Source organism: Dasypus novemcinctus, chromosome 3, assembly GCF_030445035.2.
Source record: "Dasypus novemcinctus isolate mDasNov1 chromosome 3, mDasNov1.1.hap2, whole genome shotgun sequence".
Classification (NCBI taxonomy): Eukaryota; Metazoa; Chordata; class Mammalia; order Cingulata; family Dasypodidae; genus Dasypus; species Dasypus novemcinctus.
The window spans coordinates 142,201,729-142,220,886 of NC_080675.1; the positions used below are offsets into that span (position 1 = coordinate 142,201,729).

General features: G+C 34.9%; 1 protein-coding gene across 10 annotated transcripts in view; it reads left to right on the forward strand.

Moving 5' to 3' along the window:
• MAP2K5 (mitogen-activated protein kinase kinase 5) overlaps positions 1–19,158 on the forward strand; it is a 300,226-nt gene that overhangs the window by 56,275 nt on the left and 224,793 nt on the right. For all 10 annotated transcript variants that reach the window (XR_011648445.1, XR_009185129.2, XM_058294389.2 and 7 more), the window contains exon 8: positions 4,458–4,522. Coding sequence is in view for 8 of the 10 variants with exons in the window: in XM_058294389.2 (XP_058150372.1) it covers positions 4,458–4,522 (65 nt within the window). In the remaining 2 variants the exon portion in view is untranslated. The remainder of the gene's footprint in view (positions 1–4,457; positions 4,523–19,158) is intronic.

Here is a 19,158-nt window from a genome sequence, read left to right on the forward strand (position 1 = left end):
ATTCTTCCTAAGATAGGCAGACAGTAAACAAAGAATGTTTTCTTTGCTGATCCATAATTGAATTCCATGTCATTTTCCCTATTAATTCCATTAATATTATATTAAATCAGGCACTTTTTAAAAAGTTTAATATTTAGTCTTTGCAATGGAGACATTATTTTCCTGTTATCTCTTTATGACAGAAGTTTCCATTTTTCAGCTAAAAAAATCAATCATAAGTTGTTTTTAGCATGTTTTATTGAAAGCTATAAATCTGTATCACTGATGTGTTTTCTAGATGTTTTCCCCACTTCATTTGTGATGCAGAATCATCTGTTTAACACTGGCCCTTAATTAGAAACTGATTAGTAGTATTCTAAGGGGTCAGTTTAAAGCAGAGGTTCTTAACCTTTTTTATTCCACAGACCCCTTTGCCAGTCCCGTGAAAACCAGACTTCTTACTAAGTCCATACTATATGGTGTATTATTTAATAAATTTATCATGCCCTCACAAGAATAATGTTTTTTTTGAATGTCAGTTCAAGCTCATGGACCTCTTGTTAAGAACCCCTGGACTTTAAAGAATTAAAAGAAAGCACACAGTTACTCCAAGGATGTGTGGTTTTAACCTTTGTTTTTCTGAAGTTTTTTTCCCTCTTTTTGTGTTTTTAGATTGGGTAGGAGAGGGTGATAATATTTTCCCCTTTCTCATAAATCAAATATAAATGTCCTGAAAAGTTACAGATGCAGAATAAATTCTTATTCTGCTGCAGCTTTCTTTGGCTGTTATTTTGAGAACTTTGGATGCTTTTAGAAAACCTTTTTGTGTTTAGGGGGAAAAAAGGAAAGAAAAATAAGTATGTTACCATAAAATTAGTTTTAAAATCCATATCATCACCAGTATCTATAACTCTTAGATTCTTACAAGTCTTCTTGGATCCCATATGAAGACCAAAACATAAATGAGATTGTGTATGTAAGTCTAAACAAATGACCATCTCCTCTACACACAGAACCAACTTTTCTGCCCCTGGACCTTCTCATCTACATTTCTTTCCATGGCTTCTGCTTCTTTGAGCAGGTGCAGGGCCCACTGTCAGTCATTTCTCCCCAGTCATTTGTTGTCTAAGCAGTTGACATGTAATTGTGACTCTTGTGGCTTTCCTTTATCCTCCCTCACATCTATTATTGTCTCCCTTCCTTTTTTCTTTCTTTCTTTTTTGGTCAAAACAAGGAAATAACTATATTTAAAAATTATTTTGTAGCTTTATTGAGTAAAACTCTTCTACCTCCTTTCACTCTAAACAGTTACATGATTTTTAAAAATCGTTTCTCTTTTTTAAAACAAGCATCATAGCTAATGAAATTGCTTTTAACTTGCAATTGGCCTTCAGTTGGTTCTTTTCCTTCCTGTGGCCCTTAATGAAGTGGATGTTCCCTCCATGACTTAACACCTGAGGGAAAGTGCTAATATGGCACATTGAACTGGAGTACTGAAAGACTGGGTTCTAGCCTTGACTGGTTATATAACCTAAGCAGGTTGGGCTAGATGGTCTTAAAATGCTGAGAAATTCTGTGATTTTTGTGATTCTTGATCCTGGCTATAATTTTAAAATTTTGTACTCTGTAGGCCATAAATTCAGCATTTTTATCATGAGTTTTGTTTCAATTTGAAAAACTAATTAACATGCTCATCTAAATTAAAAAGGCAGAAAATATTATTAGCTGTTTGTTGATCCCTTTAAAGATTCCTTTTCCATAAAGTCAAAGTAACACATTTTGAGCAGAGATAGGAAATGCTCAAAATATTTTTTTGTAATCAGTTCTTGAGGTTGGCTCTTATAGGTTTTTCCTTTTTAAAACTTTGTTTTTTTAACATGAGTAATATTTGTATACTATATAAAAATTAGAAAATCCAAATAAGCAAAAAGAAATAATCTGAGATTCTTTAATATAAAAAACCCTCAGTTGGTTAATAGACCTGGCAAAAGTTAATTAAACTTTAAAACATTGTAGAAACACATTAACCATTTTTTAAAAATGGGCATTGTCTTTTTAAATGATATAACCCTTTTTATCTTATGAGACTCTTGCATTCTTATTATCTGAGAGAGTCCAAATTTCTGTTTTGATTTTTCTATCCTTGAATTTAGGTAGATATGTGCACATGCATATACACTTGCCCCTCTATACTCCTGACACTGCTGGGGTTATTTTGGATGCCTTCCACTCCTGGTTTAGGTTGGAGTGCTAGAAATGCTGGGAAGGCAGCTGATCTGCTTCTCTTTTCAACCTGCTAGGTAATAGGGGTAAAAAGACTGATGTCAGGATTCTAATGGTTTAAGGTGTTCAGAGATGTGCCACATCTATCCCTTTGCCTTCTCTTCCTCCAACAAAATACCCAAAAAATGAAACATCCTTCAAATTCCAAAGTCTTTCTTGTATAGTTTTGGAATGTATATATCTGTGTATCTTCGTGCGGATATATCCTAGGGAATGGTCTTTTGACCTGTGCCGTATCTCCTTTTATGTGGTTGGGAATCAGGAAGGGGTAAATGCTTGATGGAGTAGTGAACGGGGTGCCACCATAGGCTGCGGCTCCTCTAAAGTCTAGATCCTAGAGTGTGGAACATAGCTACATCCTACATACTCTTAAATCTCAGTGGCACTAATTCAGAATTTGTGAACTAGAGTAAGTGAAATTTCTCTGTCCTAGAAGTTTACTTTGTGCCATGATGAAAGTGCAGCTAACTTGTTAAGCAAGTTAATAGTACAAATTAGGTTGTCAAAGGCCTGTTTAGACTACCTGGAGAAGTGTTTTAAAGGAATTGGCCTATTTGCACTTGGCAGCAAATACTGTTATTTATGTATCCTTCATACCCACTGATCAAAGTAAACCAAATAATAATTCTTATTTTATACTGTTTTAAAATTCATACTTGCCTTTACCATCATTTGGTTCAGATTAATAAAGTTTTCTTTTTCTTTGTGCTAAATCTTTTTTTTTTTTTACAGGTTAAAAATAAAGTATGTCTTCTTCCCTGTATTAGTAATTTAAAGGTAGTGAAGAATAGAATTTCCTTTAAATAGGAATATAGTTGTCAATCCCTCTGACTTGTCTATCATTTCTCCACTGACACTAAATATAGTAATTAGCTGATTTTAAATTGCATCAATCAGGTTGTAATACAAGTTAAATTGGGTACTGAATTGGTCTTTACATATTAATCTTTCAATATCCTTTTTAGGGATTGGCTGTTTCTGTTACCTACACTGTATTCCTAATTATTACAGCTCCCCAAAGCTTTAACTTCAGGAATGTATAGAAGACATATTTCCCTTGATAAATGAAACCTTTAGCATAGAGCAAAATATTTAAAGCTTTACTATAATGATCTGAAAGCAAACTTTTCTTTTTTTCAGATGGTATTGAATTAAAAACTCCATCCATTTTCTGCCCATGCATGATTTTTTTCAGGCCTTGTTATGGCTTTTCCCAAGCTTTAGCTATATGGAATATAGTGCCTTTATGGAATTCACTTAGTGAATAAAGTTGGCAGTTAATTTTTAAGCAACTGGACCAGTTTGTAGAAAATTTCTGTATGCCTCAAATAGAATCTGACTAGTCTTAAATTCATTTGATGATTAATTATTTAGGGAGTTCTTTAGAACTCTGAAGCAGTTTGTGTGCACTAAAATAATTCACCAATATTCATGATACAAAGAGAGTAGTATTTGTGGAATAGGTTTTATAGCACCTCAGGAAAAACATGAAAACTTTTTCTATATTAAATTATAAAAATGACTTTAATTTGAAAAATTACATGTCTATATGTTTTCCCTTTATGCATTATAATGTAGGACTATATGTGCTTTAAAATGCATAGATCTGGCATTTTTCTATGAGCATAATGTGATTTCTGTCCAGTTATTGCTGTATACTAATTTATCATTTGCAAAGACAAGCAATATATATACTAGGAAAATTATAGATATTATTCAGTTCATTTGTTATTTGAGGAGTTTCCAGGGGCCAGTTTACTTACAGACCATGTATTAGATTAGTGGGGTGGGGTGGTGGTGCTGGTGGTGTGCACACATGTTTTCTTCTCAGTTTTGACTTTAGTTATGTGTGGTGCTACTTGGCATTGGTTATATGCAGTACAGGAGACTGTTTTCTTATCTATATATCTGACCTGACCCTTTTGAGCTATGTTATATCATTCCATTTTGACACCTTTTATCAAACTTTAATGAAATGACCCAAGCAAACAAATTGTCATTAAACTTTCCATCACTTTGTCCCTTGGTATCGTCTTTTATAAATTGGACAGCAAATGTTGTATTGATCTTCTCGTTCTTGCAGCTGAACTTGAAATGACCCAGACTGCTTGTTGTTTATGGCCCAGAGTTGCTTTTCCTTGACATTTCCATCCACAGCATGACATCCTTTTTGTTTTTCTTTCTTTCTTGTGGAGATGAATGAGCAAGACATACGATATCAGGACACCCTTGGTCATGGCAATGGAGGTACAGTGTACAAGTGAGTAGTCAATTTTGTTTTAAACTTTCTCTCCGTTTTACCAAATGCTGGGTTTCAAGTTTAAAAGGTATCTGAGTTCTCCATAGTAAAGATTTTTAAATGACCACTAGTGCTTAGATTTTATTTTCACATTTTACTCCGAAATTCTGCAAGGCATCTATTTTCACAGGAATTGCTTAGGAAAGTGCATTTATATTGCCTTTTTAATATTTCTGAATCTGAATCTCTCCTGGGTGAACAGTTAATGGTCCACCATTACCAAGTGTGCTTTTAACTGGCCTGAAGTTTAGTGCAATTTTTCCTTTGCTCTTTAACACCTTTTTATTTTTTAAACTTGCTAGTACCCTATGCTAGTCCCCTACCTGTTTACATATATGCCCAGTAGAAACCAAACCTTACAAATACCATTCCTTTGCCCTGTGTTGACACAATAAATTATTAAAAAGCCTTCTTCCTGTTGAATTTCCTTCTCTTCTCACCCTACTCCCCTGAGAGAATTTCTACACATTGATGAATATGTTAAGTTATAAAGTTCTCCCAAACTCCAGTTGCAGTGATCTTACCCTAAAGGAGAGTTCATTTTCATATTAAAAAAAATGCTAACAGTAAAAAATTTTTCTCTCGACAGGGAAGTCTTTCTCTTGTAGTAGTGCAAGTTTAAACTACATAATGTAATATCTGGTACTTAATAGTCTGCAATGGTGTATGAAAAATATTCTACTAGGAATTAAAAAATCCATACTCTGTAAGAAAGCCCTGAGGGAGTAATAAAGCTTTCCTTCAGAGAGCTGATTTCAATATATACACTAACCCTGCATCACATTATGATTGTGTTTTACCTTAGATATTTAAACATTTATATTAATATATATATTCAGTGTTATAAAAGAATTAATTTACTTTCTAATTGGTTACTGATGTTCTTAGATCATTAAGCTCTATCTTGACCATGTGAATACAGATAAAAAATTGCCCCGTGACCGTAAAGGGCCACTTTTAAACCCCAGAATACCCCCTACATAATTAGAACTTTGGCATAGAATTATGTCTCCCAGGGTTAGGTGCTCTTTTGAAGTCATCTGTTCCAGCCACCCTGCCAGGGCTTCAGTCCTCTCTACAGATAGGGTCAGGATGTAAGTCCTCTTTCCCAATTCTTGTCCTTTAAGAATTTATGTTCTAACCTTGTACAATTATTTTCATCTCTTAAAACATGAAAGAAACATTATGTAGGTGTTCTTTAGAAGATCCTGCCATTTGGTATATAATCTATAATCTAGCACAAAGAAACTAGGTAATGATAAAAATGGTTTTCTTAAAAAAAAAGAACTTACATCCACATTTTTGGATTGTTTTTTTCCTGTAGATAACTGAGTATTATAAATAGTTATCTGAAAGTCAAGTGCTTCTACTATGATAATTCAGACAATTAGATAATAACACATTTCCAGTATGGTCTTTGGGCCTTGTCCTTAACATGTATGATGCCTAATATGTCTAATGGGTTTTCAGGCTACCATTCTCCTTCTCTTGATCATTCTAGCATTCCTTCTCATACAGCACCCAGAACTCAATATATAACATTTCTTCATCTTAGTCTTCTCCTTCTTACTCTTATCTGATCTGGAATTTTATCCTGTTCTGAAAGTTCTTAGGTTCAAGTATCTTTAGAAAGGAAAGAAGAGGAAGGAACATATACACCCCAATTTGCTTCCCTTCAGTTCTCTGGAGGGAGCAGTTTTTAAAGTCTTAACCTGTCTTCTTAATGCTCTTATGTGGATAGCTAGATATAATAACAGAAACGATTTCTAGCAACTCTTTGGATTCCTTTTGCTGGCTTCAATTGGAATCCAAAATATTTCTTTATACTCTTAACTTACTTATCTGTATTTCTTCACCCCATGTTTAGCTCTCAAACATGTTTCTGTTTTTCAGTTGCAGGTTTGTTGTGAAATTATTGTCCTGTTTATTCTAGAAGGAAGAAAACATAAGACCACCGAACTCTAGCAAATCATTTTTATTAGAGATAATACCCTAGACGTTAAAATTATAATCTTTTGTCTGAGAACATAGGTTTACAAAATAAGGCTATATAGGGAAGTAGAAATAACATCGCTGTTTCCCAAGGAAAAATTACATAAAAATTATGTTAATTTTGTTTTTAGATAAGAAGCATGGCTGGAACTTCTCCGTTCCTTAGGGCCACAATATCCAAGGGAACATTCTCGCATATATCCTTAGCACAAGTTCTTTAATTTGCTAGAGCTCTATAGTGGCAGTAGTGACTAACCCTGAGTTCATTTAGCTGCCATTGCTGATGCTTGCTATGAATGTTGTATGATTTAATATGATCTAAACAGTGGTTGCTTATAGAGAATGAGTGGAAGTATCATGATCATTTCATTATTTATATAATAGATTTCTTATTAAAAAAAAAAGATTTCACTTATTTTATTGCCTATATGATTCTTTCGGGGAAAAAGTATAAAGACACCAATTGCATAAACACCTCTCATTGATTATTAGCCTTCATTTCTGCCTTGGCTTCAACTTGTGTTGTTGTTGTTCTATATCCCTGGCATTTAGTTTAGTAAAGAAAATGACAATCATTAAGAAATAAGAATCTACTTTATTAAACAGTATAAAACAAAGTGTTTGATGTGTTATGATTGAGTTTCTACTACACTAAATTAACCTTAATGGTATTGACTATTTATTAAAAATTGTGACTTTTCAAACAAAATAATTACAGGTCAGGCTATGCTATGTAAACTAGATGAAGAAAATATTGAGACATTCACCCACTGGTAACAAAATTGCTTAATGGACTTATTTAGTTTTTTTTCATATAAAGTCTAATCAGACTAATAAATGCAAAGCAAAAATCTAATACTTGAGACTTATTTGCTCCATTTAATGGGGTGTTGTGAATTTCAAGGGCTACAGTATCATGAATAATGGCAATATGTATCATTTAATAGTTGATCACATTTTCATCCTTTAAGTCTAGATGTTCTCTACTACAGTTATACAACACAAAATTCTAGCCCCAGACATTTAAACAAAATGGTAATAGGTATTCTGCTTGTCTACTGCTGACCTGTTCTTGTGTTATGATAGTGACATAAGCAAGTAATTTTAAGTAGATATTTCTTGGATTACTAGTTTGGTTTAAGTGGATCATAAAGGAAATACTTTATACTAAAATAAACCCCAAGTCAGGGAAGAAGAAAAGTTTACTAAAAGGAAATGGATGCATTTTCATTAAGGCTCCGTTTTCCAAAGTGTCTTCTGTAAGTTGATCCAAAAGTCAATTTAGGAGAGACATGTTCTTTTTCTCTTGGAGAGACTCACAATGAATTTCAAAAGCATAGAGAAAGTAGAAGATACTATGTGTTGTAGTTTAGTGTCTCCCACCAACTTTGGCAAGTTATGTAATGTCTCCTTCCTCAATTTACCCAAATGTAAATGGGGATGATAATTACAGTATCTGCTTTATAAAGCTGTTCTGAGGTTAAATGAGAAAATCCATATAAAAAGTCTAGCACTGTACCTGACACTTACTATATGATCATGACTGATAATGCTGGTACTAATAATAGAAAAACCTCTTTAGCTTTGTGAAACCCTATGTTTCTTAGACTTATTTGGCCACAAGAACATCTGTAAACTCTCACAGAATTAGAGTTGTGGTGAATTTACTTTGATAAATTCTGCTTTTATATTATGAAACATGATGTTTCTATGTTTCATGTTTAATAAGATGTATTTTATCTTATATATTGTATGTGAAGACACTTTTTAAATGTTTCAAAATTTTTTTTATCACACTTTATTTTCAAATCATTATTGATTAGTTGGTATCATGGTAAACCCATTTTACCTCTGAAAAATCTAGGGCTCCCATTTGTATTGCCATGCAGGGGCAAAGCCAGAACCCTGCACACAGCATTTCTTTTCTCTTCACAGTTTTTCCCCCGGGCAGGGTTGTTTCTCAAGGTCAAGCAGAGTCCATTGTATTTTTTTTTAATTTTCCAGTCTACCCAGCATAGACCTAGGGATAGAATAGACACTTAATACACATTGGCAGAAATGAAAATGAGTTAAGTGAAGGTTTGTTAGGGCTCTTTAATCAGATTCTCCCCATCTCTAGCTAGTTTTAGAAGATTACAGCAGGCTGCATAATTGTTTAGGACAGTGTCCTAGAAGCATAGGAATTTCCAAACTCTGGGCATGTATTTGTATGATTAATATCTGTTCAGATGTTAAAAGTTAGCACCCATTGGGAAACGGACTTTGGCCCAGTGGTTAGGGCGTCCGTCTACCATATGGGAGGTCCACGGTTCAAACCCCGGACCTCCTTCACCCGTGTGGAGCTGGCCATGCGCAGTGCTGATGCGCGCAAGGAGTGCCGTGCCACGCAAGGGTGTCCCCCGCGTGGGGGAGCCCCACGCGCAAGGAGTGCGCCCATGAGGAAAGCCGCCCAGCGTGAAAAGAAAGAGCAGCCTGCCCAGGAATGGCGCCGCCCACACTTCCCGTGCCGCTGACGACATCAGAAGCGGACAAAGAAACAAGACGCAGCAAAAAGACACCAAGAGCAGACAACCAGGGGAGGGGGCGGAATTAAATAAATAAATAAATCAAAAAAAAAAAAAAAAAAAAAGTTAGCACCCATTGACCCAACTTACTATCCTTTTCTCTTGGATGGTTGTTACATTGAAATGAAGGTAATTAACAAGTCCATTTACTTTGGAAATATTCTTTGGTTCTATAGGTCAAGTCATTCAGGCTTTTCGTTTCTTCAGCACATTGTTTCATAGAGTCACTCAAACTTTGGGACCATAAATGAAGTAGTATTTAACTCTTAGGATTTAAATCATCAGCCAACAAGATATATATATCTTATATATATATATATATATATATATATATTTCCCTAATGCAAGTTATTTGAGCTAAGACTCAAATAGCTTCTTGTCTATGTATTTTTATTTTTAGTCTTCAGGTGTTTAAAACAGTAGTGAATTTTCTTCCTTCAGCTGCTTCCTACAGTACAGTTAAAAGTCTAATCTGGATTCAGGGCAAAATTTTCTCAGTGATAGAATGAATATCATATGTACTGGCTCTATGATGTTTTCAAGGTTGGAGATATACCATTATATAAGAATTCATTTGAACATATCTAGAAATAACAAGAAGAGGGAAGGGATAGTAATTCTCAAAGACATTGATCTCACCTCCTTTCTGTTGTCTTATCTATTTTAAGAGATATATTTTGGTGGTAGTGAGATAGAGATGGTCCTTGGATGTGGTAACTAAAGTCATGTGAGCTGTTAATATATGTCTGCCGTTGTGACATAGCTGTACAGACTGATTCAAGGAATATTTGTTTGTTTGGGACAGGACTTTATCAACTCATTAGAGTTAGAGAACATGATTTAGCTCATGAACATAGAAACTCTGAGGGGCAGTTATATAAAATGAAAAAATACACAAATTGTTTCCAGATTAAATGTTATATGATAGACAAAATATTTCCAAACATGGGATTCTTGAGAGGAAAACAATAAAAGGGTTCTTGGTGAAAATATTGGGAAGTATTTAGAAAACTATCAGAAAACTTTCACTTCCCCTTTCCCCAGCCTACCTGAAGGTGCCAAACCAGAGCAGTAGGTATGCTCCCACCTTCACCAGTGACTCCATCAGTGACCCTTCTCCTTTAAATTTTTCCCTGAAATGTATCTTGTAAATTAAGAATGGTTTTTAAGTGATTTTGTTTTCGACCCAAAGGCTAGGGTGATTGCTTGATTTTAACATGAAATTTCCAATCAAATGAAGAGTATTTTCCTTGTACCCAAGATCATATTTTAAACTAGCAAACAACACATTATCTTAATGCAAAATTAAATGTATGTGTATGACTAGATTGTATTACAGTATTATATGATAAGCAAGGATATTTATATTTTCAGAAAATCGATGAGTGTCAAGTAAAATTAATTATGTATGTATGTTTCCTTCTCTCTCTCTCTCAGCATCTCAAACCATTATAGGTTTGTTTCATACAGTAAGGTATATAATATTGATTAGAAGCTAAAGAATTAACCTGAGCTTGTTATTTTTCTACACACCTTTCCACCTCTGCTTCCCTGTACACCCTCTAACCCCCACCATATTCCTACAGCTTCACACTTGCTCATATCCATTATGGCAATGATGGATTATTGGCATCCAACCAACATGACAGGGTGTCACAGGTCGCTGAGCAGAGATTTTCAGACTCTGTTTCCACCTGCATTAACTATTATTGAAATAGTTTATTGAGATTGAAGTATTGATCATTTTCTGCTAACCTTGGCTTAAGGGAAGGAAGAGGAAGCAGTGGTGTTTTTGAAAGACACTAAATTTCACTTAGAAAAATCTCATTTATTTAGTCTTTTCTTCTTCCTATTTTATAGCCCCTATTGTTTTATTGCTTGGAAAAGGGTATCTTGGCTTTATTTTTATGACAGTATAATTATACTTCAGAAATGTACTTGATTACAATGGGTAACAAAATTGTTCTAGTATATTGGTTTGGCCAATATTGCTATACAAACAACTTTTCAGTCAATTGAGTCTGGTAAAAAATCAATACATTATGGTAATAGTTCAAGTAAGAATTTGCTGAATCTAAGTGTTTTAATACCATCTCCTTTCAGGGAAAAAATAGTTTTGCAATGCCAGGACATCTTTCTCATATTTTATTTTAATAAAAATGCTTTTTTATGAAGAAATTTAAAATCCTCAGCAGAAGTGGTTGTGAACAGGTAAACATTAGCACACTTCTTTCTTATAGGGTAGAGGAGACCTAGTTTCCACGTGAAATCTATTTCTCTGACTGTAGTTGAAAGGTATAGCAATGGGCTTTGACTTCCTTTGCAATGTGTCACATTTGGATTCATGTGTCTCGTTCTGGGTGCTGATTTTACCAAGAGACATGGACAGTTGAAAGAGCACCCAAAGGAGTATGAGAAGAATAATGAGGGGCCTGGTAATTGTATCTGGCCCATCATTCTTCATTCATTTGTTAAAGCAGCCACGTTTTGAGTGTGTGCTGTGTGGAGGGCATTATGCTCAATGTTGGGGACAGCATGGCCCTCATCAGACCTATGTCCAGATGGATGAGAAACTCTGTCCCCAGGTAAGTATGGGAAACTTCAGTCTGGGCCACATGTCTGTATGTGTGGTATACAGGCCTTGGTTCTGAGGAGGGAGCTATGCTTTGAGGATGGAGCTGTTCCTTCCTTGGGAAGAATCGGGAAAGGTCTCATAGAGAAACTGATACTTGAGTTGAGAAGTGGTTGAAAGAATTGGCTAACTTTTATCTGAAGAAGAGAGAATTAAAGGGCTCCATGACAGCTGTCTTTAAAGAAAAAATCTGAAGGGCTGTCTGTAGACAGAGGAACAGGTTTCCTTGGTGTTCTGAAACCTCGACCATCACTGACACAGTTGGCTTTTGATTAGAGTGAGGTATTTTTCCTACTACTGTTTTCCCCGTTGGGTTGTCATCTCTGGAGGAGAGTCTGTGTCTGGTGGAAATCCCCACAGTGCACAGTTCCTTACCTATTGTAGGTGTTTAGTGAGTATTTCAGGAATTAACCTGCAGAGGCAGATTCTTCACAACCTAAGAATGGACACAAAGTTCTGGCTGTTGCTGGGTAACCCTGGGAGGTGAACTTGCCTGCCTCAAACAGAACAATATAGCTATTGTTCAGAACCACTAAGAAAAGAATTCCCACTCAGACTTAGAGATGAGATGACTACAAAAGTTTGTTCCAAGTCTAAAGTGCCAGAACTAAATTCAGCATTCAGCTACCATAAAAATCTCCTATCAGGTTTTGTTTGATTTTGTTCTTTTAAATTTTGTCATATTGTATGTTCATTTATTCACTGAACAAATACTTATTGATGCACACTATGTGCCAAAGATTATTCTAAGCATGTGTGATCCAATAGTGAACAAGACAAATGAGCTCCCTGCACTCCTGGAGCTTACACTAGTGGGACAAACCGACAATAGTCAAGGAAATACATATTGAAGGAAGATGATGTCAGACATTGCAAGTGCTATAAAGAATGTAAAATAGGTGCTCTAGGAAGGCTTATCTGAGTGGATGATGTTTAAGCTGAGACTTGAAGGTTAGGAAGGACCCAATTATGGGAGAATCTGGGAGAAGAGCCTTCTAGGCAGCAGAAACTGCCCAGGCCAAAGCCCTAAAATGGAAGTAAAGGTGTCATGTCTAGGCCAGTGTGGTTGGAGTATATAGAGCTCAGGGGAAAATGGAGAGATGAGCATGGACTGGATCATGTTGAATCTTTTAGAACTTCACTTGGTATGGCTATGCATTTTGTGCTGGTGGGAAAGATATGGCTTGAAAGGGTTGTGGCATGCCTTGTGTCACGTCGGGCCTGGAACTGAGATCTTCTGACACATACCTGTAATTGGGATTCCTTCGCAAGCCAAGGTTCCTTTACATTGTTTGCCTGTTACTCTCTGAGTTTCCTAATTTTTAACTCAAATTATTTTTGGATGTAAGATATATATCAATATATAATTCTGAGAGTCAATAATGTACTATCTCTGGTTGTTAGTTTTAGAGACTTTTTAGGAGATGTTAAAGCAACCATTTCTTGGCTGACAGAGTTATTGCAGCATAATTTATTTGGTTTATCCTTTGAGTCTTTTATAAAAAACTTAGAGTTTAATAATTGAATCACTAGATTAATTGTATAGCTGTGCTAGTGGAGGCAATGCAGTTCCTGATTTATAAAGCAGGTTCTTTTAAAAAAAATTTTTTTTTTAATACAGTATTTGATGTGTTAGAAAATTGTGGTCTCTTGGTTGGCATGTAGCACAAGCAAATATTTGTATACGATAGCATCTAGGATATTTACTTAAATTGTTGTTTTTTAAAAATTATTCCCTAGAAAGTCCAAAAGACATTTACTGCATATAACTGCTCCAGTTTTTTTTTTTTCCTTCACTCTGTCAGTTACTTTGATGTAAGAGACTATGTTTCTGTTAAATTCTGCCTTACTGAAGTAAAATATGTTTAGGTTCTGATTTATATGCTAACACTGAATCTGAGGAGCACATTACTAAATTAGAGGGAAAAATAGAAATGTAGATTTTGGTTGTGGATATTAAGCTTGAAGTATTTTTAAACATTAATTGCCTTTTTAATGTGACTTTGTATTATGTTGTCCTCTTGTTCCTAAAATTCCGTACTTTTCCTTGACAGTATTGCAAAAAGATAGGCAAAGGATGTACAGTTTTATTGCTAAAAACAGAGTTCTTGGTTTTTGTTTTTTGGATTCAAATAATGAAACAAGTGTTCAGATAGAATTAGATTTTGCTTTGGACACAATCAATATAGCATTTTAACAAGCTTAGTGTATTTGGAAAATATGTATTGTGTAAAGTTCTCAAACATACTGATTCTATTACAACTGCTAACTATAGCAGCAAAATGTAAAAATATACTTAGTCAATAAACAAAGCTCTGATTAAACCATAATTAAATTTTCAGAAAAGTTATCTAAGAACTACAAATAAGATATATTTTTACATTGTCTCATCAACAAAATGTATAAACGGTGGAACTTTATAGTGATAGATAAAATGATACACGGGATAGAATTAGAGGTTGAATTTTTACCACAAACACATGTACTAAGTTAAGCCTGTGTACACCACTTATTTCACTTCCTTTTTAACTTTTTTTAAAAAGGTAATTCATAGTATTGCAGGACACAGTAACTAGGCTAAAATGACTGAAAAGGCAAATGAGAAGTTTTCCTGCTCCTCTGGAAGCCCAAGTAAAATGTTTCAATGCCTTGACTGCTTTGTGTACCCTAGATGCAAGAGGTGCTTAGAATCATAGTAGTTGCGTTTACATTTCCATTGTGGACCATCTCCACTTTACCCCATGTTATCCCCTCAACTGCAGTGGGATGTAGCTGGGTGGAGTAGGCATCACCAGCCTCACTTGGCCTATGAAGAAATTCAAACAGAAATTAATGGAGTACTCTGAGAAGTCAAACCAAGTTAGGGAGAAGATCATCACTGAAACGGGGACTTTCCTAGCCCCCTCCCAGTGCCCTTCCTAGTAAATAATTATGTTGGTGTGTGCAAGCATATGAATCTATGCTGGAATTTTCTAGCAAAAATACTAAAAATATTTGAGTTGTACTTTTTTTTTGGTGCATCAGGTATGCTCACCTTTCATGTGAAAAAACAAACTACCTCTGCTTCCTTTCTTCCCTCCTTTCCTGGAACTTACACTCTTTCAAGAAACTGATTAATCCATTGTCAAAATATTGATGCTGATTTCCAAACTTCAGTCACATTAGCATATGATCCCCTGGAAATTATATCTTTGATTTTTTTTTTCTTCACCATGATTTTTTGAGTGTATTTGTGTGTGTATTAAAATAATCTTTGGAATATTTTTCGTATTTTTTTGGCTTGCTGGTCTTTGTAAGCGCATTCATTTTCCTCCTCCCACACAGAATCCCTCCCACTCCCTTTCTCCTCCCATTTATCTTGTTTTAAAAAGATGTGATATATTTAAGACTCATCTTCTTAAATAGACTGGGGTTAGCACTTTCTCTTGACTAATCTTAAGGGATTCTATAAAACAAAATGTTGCTTAATTTTATAACAAGGATTTTCTAATACAATTTATATGTTTTTAGAAGTCACCAAAGTCATCTCAAAAAAGAATGTGGTGGAATTGGTTTTAGAATCCAAACACTTCCCTTCTGTTATCTAAAACTCCATGTTATGCCATGTATAAGGAAGTCATTCAAATTCCTTCATCTTATTAGGTTTAAAGATGTCTGCCCAGTTGGTGTAAGGTGTGATGCTTGTTTGAGTGCGTTCCGTTTTTATGTTAAAGGAAAAGGTCTCTCTTGGTTCATTTTGACCCTAGTCATGATATGCCTGTTTTGTGAAGGCTGTTATGCACAAAAGTGCACAAAATGAAGATAAACTGCCTCTCTCCAGTCTGACAAAAGCCATTCCTTTGCAGAATGGTTGCTGCAGTGAAAGTAAATAAATGAATGGACAGCAATCACAGCCTAGTTGATGAAACTGTTCAATTAAAGCACAGGCATTTACATGGTGTAATTTCCCTAAATTGCCAATGAGCCCCTTTAGACACAACCAGTGTTCAAATTGATTTCAGCATTGATTTTGGCTGAAGCTGATAAATTTCTGCTTGTTAGTTAAAGTAATTTTGCAGAAGACTTTGTACTGCAGTATTGAAGTGTTCATTTAGCTGATGGTTAAAAGAGGAGTTATTTACAGAGGCCTCTACTGTTGTTCTGAGATGGGACAATTCCCCAATCATCTTTTACTTTTAATTTTTTAGGCTTCAGTATACCAATCAATAGGTGATTGAAACTGATTAAAACTTATCCAACCAGCTGCCTATGGCAGTTTAATTAGAAGCTGGATAATTCTTAAATTAAAGTTGTCTTATTCTCATTGTATAGCTATCTTCTAGAAGAGTAAAAGGACTAACAGTGCTGAAAACTTCAAGTTTGACTTTGCTAAGGTATCTTGCAAATGTTAAATCATGCAATTGCTGTTCCTAAGGCAACTTAAAAATGTACTCTGAGGCTTTTGTCTTTAAGAGATTAGAAGTAATAATATTCTTACTTGGCAGCCAAGGAATTTTTTTTCCAGAAAAGTGGATAACCTGTAGTTAATTATATATGTGAAAGAATGGCTGTTTATGATATATCTCTGATTTCACAAGCAAGATGAATGTTTGAGCTTATTATTTTCTAACACTGCAGTGTAGGATGAAGCTAGCCATCATGATGTCCCGTCATCTTCTGTGTAAAATCTTAAGCTTTGAATTTATATCTTTTATTCTGTTTTGAAGTCTTGATTAAAATAAATCTCCATTGAAGGAGAACCAGATATTCTCTTGAACTACATGTTGACTTTTCAGCAGTATTCTGGGCAGGATTATAGAAGAGAGATTTTTGCTTTTTTTTTTTTTTACAGAGAAGTTTCCCCATACTCATTTTACCTAGTGTAGGACAATTTCTTGAGTTTTTAATGGAAACGGGTTAATATTTCCGTCAGAAGGGACATATTACATCTGGTACTACAGGGAGAACAGGAATAAATGACTCTTTTCAGAGGTGCATTTACTCTTTTGACCCACTAGGGTACCATTTAGTGCACTAGAAGAGGTAATTTAGTAAATCGTACCCTAGCGGCCTGAAGAAGTTAATGCAACTCTGAAAAGTGAGCCATTCAATCGATTTTCCCTACTGCTTTTAAAAAATCAACACTGACCATATCCAGAGAACTTTGAAGTCAAGTGGAATTAGACAGTATGGAAGCAACCAGTTTATGTTCAGACTAGTCTTATTGGGACATGTGTCAGATATGGCTTCAGTGGACCTGAATCCATTTCTACCACAGTTGCTTCACAAGTAGGAATCTTGAAGCTGTCATTAACCTTCCTGAGCCTTGGTTTCCTGATCTGTAAAGTGGAGATAACAATATCTACCTCCTGTTGCTTTTGTGCAAATGAAATAACTTCTGTTTCTTAAAAAGAACATTTTATAATCTAAAGGCACTATAGAATAGTAATTATTAGTAGGAGGAGGTCTTCTGAAATAGCATCGTTATATCTGATTTTGGAATGTGATTTTATTGTTAGCTTTCTACCAAGAAAGAAACTGTGAGCAGAGATTACCTTGTAATCAAGCCATTTCAAGAGAGGGATTTTCTAGCTAATTAATCCCCAAGGTATTCCTGTCTCCCCCTCCCCCATGTATTGCCTAGTTACTCCATTTCTTTCTTTCATTCTCTTCATTACGCTTTATATCTCTCGCCTCTGTTTTGTCCATTATGTTTGTTCAAAACCTTTGATTAAGAGATCACTGTGACTGCAGCGTCCTTGATCTCAAAGGTATTTAGACCATATATTAAAAGACATTACTCTAGTTGATGTGGGGAATGTTAAAGGCTTGAACCAGGCTGCTTCAACTTATGGAAGAAATATGGAGGCAGTGATGACCACATTCACTTTGAGGCAGGTGTGGGAGTAAAAAGGGGTCTATAACCAGAGTAAATAGAAAGAGGAAGAAATGATACAATACAGGGCTATAAGAGCTTTTCTCTGATCAGAAATCCTAGTCCAGCCAAGTTCCCAATATCATATGTTAGGTATCTTGAAAGAATTATTATTAACATCTGTAACCTAATAAAATATTTGCTTTGACATTTAAACAGTTTTGGGGGCCTTGTTGTTTCACCACAGATAATTTTGCAATCAGTAGTCAAACAACTATAATGGATTTTTAGGCAGAAAGAACATTGGCATAGATTGCTATTTGAACTAGTATAGTTTACATAAAAGCTTCTTTTACAACTGCTGTTTACTTTGGATTTCCTGTTTCAACAGCTAGAGCCTGGCTAATGTGTTTATCTATTATGAAAGGCAACAACTGTCAGTGTTGATTTCCCTGAAACAATTTGGATTTTTTTTCTGTGGATGGTTATTTTAGTATGTGACAGTGTTCCTTAAAATTCCAAAGCTTCACCATTAGTCCTAAATATTGGTCATACCTACCCCCAAAGAAACCTGCCAAGCAAACAAATCTCTAAAAAGATCAAGCAATAAAATATATTGCATAAATTGAACCACAGTTAGTTTACATTTGGTTACTGAAAACATGTCATTGAATTAATCTCACATGATAAAGTTTTTGTTTTGTTTGTGTGTATGCACACATATATACTCATATGCATTTATGCATTTGACTTTTATAAATAAAAAAATGTCCTACTTAAGATTTGTTCAGCCTTATCATCTTTTGGTATAATGCAATATAATCAGTGTTCTGGTTCATTCTAAATAGGAGTCTTACAGTGTATGATCCCTCATCAGTATCTTCTCCTAGTGGTGTAATTTCTCAATATCTACCATCTCCTTTTTTTGTTTGTTTTAGTGGTTTTCTTTTGAGCCCAGACTATAAAATCTAAAATGAAAAACTTCCAAGTTGGAAAAAGACTTCCATTTTGTTATTCCAAATTTATATAAAATTAGAGTTTGTTTTTTTGTTTTGTTTTGTTTTTGATCAATAAATAAAATGTCATATAAGGAGTAGGGAAATAGCATCTGTAAGTATGGAAACCTATGATCCTACATCAGATTGGCTTTAATGGATGCCCATATATTTGGTTTTGATAAGAAAGCAGATTTAATAATTGAATCTGACTATGAGCAACTCTTAACATTCCATGTTAATGAGAACTAAGAGTTGCATAGATAATTGTAATGAATAGCTAATCAAAAATCTCATTTAGACAGTAGTTTGTCTCTTCCCAATCAAACTTTTTGTCACAGTGAATCAAATCTCAGAGAGCTTTCTCTTTCACCTTTTCTCGTTTCCTTTGCCCTGGCCTCTGATGGACATCGTGGAAATCTCTATGGCATTCAAAGAACAGAGAAGCAGGGAGTCCAGAATATCCCATAAGCTGTGAAATCTTTGTCTGAAAAACTGAGAACCAATTTTAGCATTTAGCAGAGCCATTACTATCACTGCAGTGAACTAATAGGGACAAA